We start from the raw sequence: 8,173 nt of genomic DNA, 5'->3' as shown, positions 1-8,173 counted from the left end.
TAAACTGTACAATTAGAGTAGCGTGTAAATCAAGGGTTAGATATGTCTATGTTTAAAAAATACTTATTTCTGTAATTGCATGGCAACGTACCCGTGGCACTAATGCACACGCGTGCACGCTACGCATCAGAGCAGAGGAGCCTCCTGTTGGTCACAATTCCTTACTTTCTAAAGTCCCCTCTGTGGATTCCCCGAATGAGTATACGTTACAATCGACTACGAGAAGCGGCGGGAATCACTTTTACTGATTTTTCACCACCGCTTGGCTGAATGTTATATCACAAGCCACGGGAGTGCGGGAGATGGCGGTCAGTGTCGTGAGATACCTCGTTCTTGTCTTCCTTGCTTTCCTGCAGTACTGTAAGTAACTTCTTACTTGCTACTTGTTTATATCAATTTGGTGTATTAAAATGTTATTTTTCGAAAGTTTTAATTTCATAAATCCGTTTCCTAGAATACGTGGACATTAACTGTTAATAAGTGAATTATTAAGTTAATACGTTTTCATTAAAAAAATCTATCAAGAATTCAATGATAATGAAACAAAAATTAGTTAATTGTTGGGAAGTATTTTAAAGAAAATGTAAGGTTTTATTTTAGAAAATATTTCATAAATTGTTTGCAAGTGTTTTCGTTGAAATTTTCTCATTGTGCTTCTTAAATTGACTTCTGGATTGCCTATCGTTAAAGAAAAAACGTTCTGTTTGTGTTTATGATTAAATTATCATATCCTTATGACTTTTCATAAACATTGTAGTTTACTTCTTCAGGGCTAATCTAAATCTGACGAATTTTAAAACAATTATTGTATATAAAGCTTAATACATTAACTGTTACAGAGAAAATGTTCATGTGTAGTTATTTCATTTCTGAAATTAAGCTCTCCGTTTTCTACCTTGTTAAATAATATAATTTTAATTTATTTTAATATAACTTTTCCTTTTGTTGCTCCGTAATTGAAACACAAGTTAACTCGTGGTTGGAAGTCCACGTGTTAATGTGATGCTTTACTACACAGAAGATACACTATCTACTGACGTTTAAGTGATGTTAATTAACATTTATTAGTTTAAATGTATTACGGATTAATATTTTATACTTGTTGTGTCCATTAACCTTGTTGGGATGCTTTAATGTTTCAATTTCTCATGGTGTTTTCTTCGGAAAAACTAAACTGTTTCGTTAATGATTGCGGTCCTAATAACCCTTGGGCAGCGAACCATGGAGAGAGTCCCAATTTCAAATCAATTTTATATTTCATATTTTTATAATTGCGTACATTTTTGTCACCTCTTTATTAAATTTAGTTTTCAAAACGTATGTTATAGTGGATATTCTTACAACAGTTTAATTTTTTAATATAATTTCACCTAACAAAATGATTAAAATTAATACCCATTTATAGTATTTTATTTTTATTTTCTCTGATTGTGGGTGATAAATTTATTATACTCATTTTCACTAATAGTGCCAGAGGCTCCCTTTTATTCATAGAATAAATTTTAAATCAATTTTATATTTCATAGTATTATCATCTTTTATATTTTGAACTGTTCCCAGTACTATAATTGACCCGCGCTTCGCTGTTCAAGAGATAATAAAACTCTAGTATTAATTTATTAATTCAACTTTTTTATTTTTACAAACAATCATCAAAGATTCATTCACCTGTGTATCAGTCAAGAGAAACATTATTATGGATATATTGATCTGTAATTTTCAATGCAAACTGGTAAGCATGCAATTAAGTGCCACGAGGTAACAAGAATCAAAGGTCGTTTTCGAGAGCAAATCATGTCCATCTTTAATTCAATTCTTGCAAAACTGCTACCTCATTTATCTGTACACTTTAATGCAGGAATCTGTTCATCGATAGACGAGTAAGATAAACTAGATCAGTACTGTATAACAAGTCTTACGACCTTCACCTGTTTTCCCAACTTCTCACAACGGTCCAATAGTTTTCTCTGCAAAAAACACAGATACTGTTCACCCAATTTTAATTTCTTGCTTTTTATAGATTTTTGTATATACAATTCAAATCAGTAATTCGCTTTTTTCTATAAACTAGTTTTCAAAATAATTTCAACTTTTATACAATTTGAAAATAGCATAATATGTATACAATATGTAAGTTTCAAAATTTCATTGCAATTTTATTTTGTATTTTATAAAAAAATATTAGTTATACATATGTCCATAGCAAACACGTGAAATATCATTTTCCAAACGATATTTGGTAGCAAACGTGTTAATATTAAACATTTGCACTCTTTTTTTAAATGAAATTTGTCAATAATTGTAAAATAAAATTATTCAATGTACAAAAATTTATGAAAAAACGCTTACCCAGGATTGGATTAAGATTTCTTGGATGGGGGGGGTATCAAACCTTCCAAAGCCTCTTTGAAAAATCGAAATTTATTCTAAGTAAAACTAAAGTTGACTACAAAATTTGGAATGTTTTAAAATAACTTCATAAAATGATGACAAATCATTAAATCATCATCAACATGAATAATTATTAAATCATTATCATGAAAAAATCATCATTATGAAAAACAAGTATATCAACATCACTTAATGATGAAAAATTATTAAATCATCAAAACACCATCACGAAAAATCAACAAATCATCAAATCATCATCATACACAATCATTAAATTACTATTATAAAAAATCATGATCCTGTAACGATGCTTCATAAAAATTAATAGAAAAAAATTCATTTTTGTAACAGCAATTGGATAAAAAATTGCTATTATAAAATTATCGTAAATTGCAAACTTTGGAATTTTCTGACATAGCAAATGGAAAGCTTAGAAGAGGACCCCTGAAAAGTGGGGCCGAGGCTGCAGCCCTCCTTAATCCGACACTGCGCCTATCAAATCTTGTTGAAAAGTATTATTCACGATTTGAACGACAGGCAGTCAATTAGACATGATAAGATAATTTACTAGGAGAATGAGCTTGTTTGAGTACACAATAATGTTTAATGTGATTTTAATGTTACAGATGATGTGAGTGCGGAAACGAAGACGTTCAAGGATTTGTTCAACAGCACATCCTGCGCGAAACCACCCTATGTGTGCCCGCACCCACAAATTGAATTTTATTTGTACACAAGGTAAGCTTCTCTCTATAAACCTTTAACTACTTGCATAGGGTAATTACAATTTTAACAGATTGTTAATCGGTGACAAACAGCGTCGAATTAATGGAAGATTTAAGGGGGCTACAGCCCTGGGCCCCGGTTCCCAGGGCCTCTCTTACAATCCTTCCATTTACATACTATGTCAAGAAATATTGAATGAAATGCTTTCTTACTGTTACCATCTTTCTTTACGATTAAACTTCAATTTTTGAGTCAAGTTTATCAACCAATGAGTCTTCGAAGAGTCAATAGCTCCGAACCCCAGAAATCTTAGAGCTGGTTGTGGTAATATACATATATACTCCTATTTGTGCATTCATTTAAGTTAAACAATTGTTAAAATACTAAAGTATGTATATCGTTATTAATATTTTTCATTGTGTTGGGCAATATTAAATTTTATTTAAATAAGTTATACGTCATTTTTTGTAAAATAGTCGGTTAATAATGTGTTAAAATTGTTAGGGTCATACGAGGTCGTCAAGGTTGTGTACTAGATCCTTGAAAAAGAAACCTTATGTCGTTTAAAAAAGATAACCCTTCATGGGCTAGCTGGATCGTTTACATCCGCAACAAATTCCAATTTTTCATGAACTTCCTTCTGAATATTTATTTTTTCCAATTGTGCAATCCTTTAAACATTTGACTCAAAGAACGATTATACAGTAGACTCTGGTTATATCGCTATGTGAGCGGTTTGACTTGCACACGGATGTTTAAGCACAGCAGTGCCACTTTCCCACCATCATAGCCTACGAGAATGATACATTTTTATCTGTCTTTTCCCCTACAACGATAAGTTTCGAAGCTTAAAATATTTTCCGCCCCTACAGCTCCGTCCGCGGCAATATAACGAGAGTATACTGTATATTAAAGTGGAGTCTTCAATAAGTACCCAAGAATTCTTTCAGATTTTTTGAAAACCAATGACGACCTATATTGCTCACGGATATTTTTTTTGTAAAAAATATGCTTGCCCACGGAAGATGAAACAAAAGTTTTAATTTTATCAATTTCGAGGTAATTATTTAGAAGTTTGCCCTCCTCACCGATTTTTGTGACCTTGAAATATGTTGTCAAGGTCAGCATTCTGAACAAATTTCCCTATACATACATGTTACCGCTCGGCCTTAGTTTCCGAGATATTTGCAAAAATCTTTAGTTAAACTTAGATTACAAGTACACTGTATTCCGGGAAAAATGGAGACTGAATGGTAATTGAAAGAGTGATTAAAGTGGTTTGAGGTTAGGGTTAGGGTTAGGATTTTGTTTTTGATTTTTTCGCGTTATAATTACTGTTTCTTTCACTTTTTATATATTGTATACCTATTATTCATTTTGTGTTTTGTCAGAAATCGGAAACATTTCGCCCATCATGTCGAAAAATGCCATTATACGCTCATTAACATCATGTTGACGTCGGAATAAAAACTCAGCTATATGTATATCCCACGTAATGAGATGTACGAGTTCCATAACGAGGAATATTAGCTCTCGTATCACGCCATGTACAATCTAAACCTAAATCTAAACCTAACCTAACCATAACCCTAACCCTAACCTCAAACCACTTCAATCACTCTTTCAACCACCATTCAGTCTCCATTTTTCCCGGAATACAGTGTACTCGTAATCTAACGATAAGTTTAACTAAAGATTTTTGCAAATATCTCGGAAACTAAGGCCGAGCGGCGGTAACATGTATAGGGAAAAGTTGTTCAGAATGATGACCTTGACAACATATTTCAAGGTCACAAAAATCGGTGAGGAGGGCAAACTTCTAAATAATTACCAATTTCGATGAACTAGATCAACTTTTTTTCAAAAAGTATTATTTAAAATATTTTTGTTTAAATGAATAAAAAAAATCATATAATAATAGCCATTTTGCGCTAATTGTTATTTAAAAGAGTATAATATGAATAGTAAAAAAATAGCAGCACGAAAGGTTCGACATCTAGAAATATCAACTTTCTATCGCTATTGCTTTTATTTTGTCTCGTGTTTCCTGTCACATTGGGATTCGATATCACTCGACTGAGACGATATAGTTTGAAAATCACTTTCTGACTGTTACTTTCTTGTTATCGCGGTGCAAATTGAAAAAGATTAACTTGTTAATCATTCAGCTACACTTAAGATAAAATAAACTAAGTGAACTTTATAATTCATATATTTTAGTATATCAATAACAAAGAAAGTAAATATCAAAATTTCTGGAGTTTACTATAGTAATGAATTCTTTGCAGGATAATTTAAATGCAGAATGAGATTAACCCTTGAACAACAGAGCTTGGGTTAATCGTGATCCAAACTTACTAAATGTATCAGGAATAGTAATTTATGATAAATATATAATTCTTAAAAATATAAAAGTTTCATATATTTTTAAAGGAACAGTGTAAAGTTTAGGAAATAAAAATGATATGAAATACAAAATTACATTGAAATTGTAGCTCTCGTCTAAATCTACTTAATTAGACATGATAACAATGTCTCAAATTCTGTAATAATAATAAAAATATCTATGTAATACGAAAATACTATATCAAATTATTCAGCAGAGTCAATTAATTCACTTGAATCAAAATACTAGAAAAAATTCAAAATTCTCTAATGATATCAAAAATTCAAATTTTCTAATAACATCAAAATTCGTCTGAATTGCTATGATAACAAAGGATCAAATTTTCGAATATTAATAAAATTCCTTTAAATGAAAATAACAGAAAATACCGAATAGTTTAGTAGAATTAATATAAAATGGCAAAGATTTAAATTGTCTAGTGACATGAAATGAATCTACCAAATTATCTAATAACGTTAACATTCATACGATTGATGGTAATAGGACTTTCGAAAAAATTTCCCGTTTGTTTTTGCGTCAGCATAATTCCGTCCAGCATAGTTCCTTCACTTTCTTTCGACGTTCGAGAAGGTTCACCCCGAGCTGGAGCGGTGTGCGCCGTTAAGGAAGAACCTCGACGTAAGACTCTCGATTTCAAGATCACGATTATTTCGTATGGTACTGAAAGTGGCCTCGTTTCGAGGCTCACCTTTCTCCGATAGCTATAGGTGCTTTGGCATGTCTCGAATACTTTTACTCGCTCGCCTCCTTATTCTTCATCAAGCTTGTTCTCTCTTCCTAGAAACGTTGCACGTTAAAACCAACATGAAACTGATTTTAATTTTTTTCTTTTACAAGTTGTTTTAACACTTTCCCTTTTATCCGTAATCGCATTTCGGTTTCTTATATCGTTGTTCATTATTTAATTTTACAATTATTTGAAAGTGGTGCATTTAAATATACATATGTATGTGTAAACATGTGATTACTATCCTAAAATAGCAAATTAAACATTTTATTATTAATATTAATGTAATTATTTATGTCATATTATCATTGTTATTTACTTTTTTTTATTTATATATTTGTTGTTCTTTTGAGAGATGAAGATACCGTTCGGAACAGAAAATTTTGTAGGTTATGCAATTGAAATACACAATGGTCGTATGTCAAGGTTAATTTAAGGTTACCTTTCTGAAAGTTCAAGGTCATATTTATGTACATATGTACTCCTTTTTTCTTGAATGAAATTTTTTTTTACTTGTATTGTAACATTTCTATAACACGTATAAATATGAATTTCTATTTGTGAAAAATGTTGTATTCATACAGAGTTTGAAATTAATGTTCATTTCATATTACTTTTAAAGAGATTTGATGGTTTTCTAAATATTTTTAATAAGATCCTAAATTTTGAACATAATAAACCTAATAAACATAATGAAATATTGTTTACATTCAAAACCATTTTCTTGATTAATGGTAAAGATTCTATAATTTAAAAATGGTCAATTTTCTTTTGATTGTATGTTCGTGTTCAATGATTTTTCAGAGACACGCAAAAGAAACCATTTCGCTTAGACGTTCGAAGATTTGAGTCCCTTCACTATTCTAGATTCAACAAATCTCATCCTACGAAGATTATCATCCACGGTTTTGGAGGTGGAAGGAATTTAATACCTAGTCCAGATCTTCGAAGAGGTAAAATTCCTATAGAATGAACTTTTTTATTAGAGTTTCAGTATACTGAATTAATTTTCTATAAATCTATAACAGTGGAATCACTATTTAAAAAAAAGGTAAACTTGTGAAAAATTAATATTTTCGAAACGCAGAAACTTAAATTAAAATGAAGCAATGCTTTTGAAGTTTGAAGAATTTAACTATACAGAACTAATCCTTTAACTTTTGAACAACGGAGCCTGGGTCAATTGAGATCCAATCTTACAAAACATATACAAGGATATTAATGAAACAAGAATAATTTTTAGAAGAACAGTATAAAAATTAGAAAATGAAAATAATATTATATATCTACAACATTAAATTAAAATGGACCTTTCTCCAGGGTCCGCGTCCGAGGGTTAAAGAGTTTGTCAAAAATTTGTAAAAATAAAATTATTGTATCAGTGTTCTTGAAATGTATAAAATCAAATTAAAAAGAATAAATATTTTCAAAATTTAGAAAATTAAATTATGAAAATGTAGTTCTTCCAAATTCTAAAAAAACTAAATGTTAGTTTAAAATGATTTAATTGATGAATGATAATTTCTCAATGAAGTTAAAAATTTCAACGAGAAATCTATGTGAAAGCAACACAGAATGCTTTTCTATTTGTTACGTAGAAAGTATGCTGGTAATAATAAACAACTTCGCAATTAACATTAGAAGTGTAATAAAAATTAAAGTAACGTCACATGTTCAGTACCTAAATTGTAGATATTTATGGATTAAACATTAAAAAATGTAATGTATATAAAATATTTCCATATTCTTTTGCACGTAACAGAACAAAATGAAATATAGATTTATGAAAATACATATTTGTATAAATATTCGTAGTTTAGAAGTATTTCGAAAAAAGAAAACATTAAGGTTTTTACAATAAGATATTTTCTTTTGAATGCAGATATTATCAAAAAACAGTTTGCTTTAATTTTTAAAGTCAA

The 8,173-nt window shown here is 30.0% G+C and overlaps 1 protein-coding gene across 1 annotated transcript in view; it reads left to right on the top strand.

Annotated features, from left to right (window-relative positions):
* The first annotated feature begins 290 nt into the window (after positions 1-290).
* The window catches only part of LOC114877519 (phospholipase A1 member A), a 42,764-nt gene continuing 34,881 nt past the window's right edge, over positions 291-8,173 (top strand). The window contains exons 1-3 of the mRNA XM_029190188.2: positions 291-360; positions 3,018-3,129; positions 7,056-7,204. Coding sequence (XP_029046021.1) covers positions 303-360; positions 3,018-3,129; positions 7,056-7,204 — 319 coding nt within the window. The 5' untranslated portion in view covers positions 291-302. The remainder of the gene's footprint in view (positions 361-3,017; positions 3,130-7,055; positions 7,205-8,173) is intronic.

This window comes from Osmia bicornis, chromosome 6, assembly GCF_907164935.1.
Source record: "Osmia bicornis bicornis chromosome 6, iOsmBic2.1, whole genome shotgun sequence".
Lineage (NCBI taxonomy): Eukaryota > Metazoa > Arthropoda > Insecta > Hymenoptera > Megachilidae > Osmia > Osmia bicornis.
The sequence above is the reverse complement of the archived record's forward strand: the minus strand, read 5'-3'. Positions and strand labels throughout refer to the sequence as shown.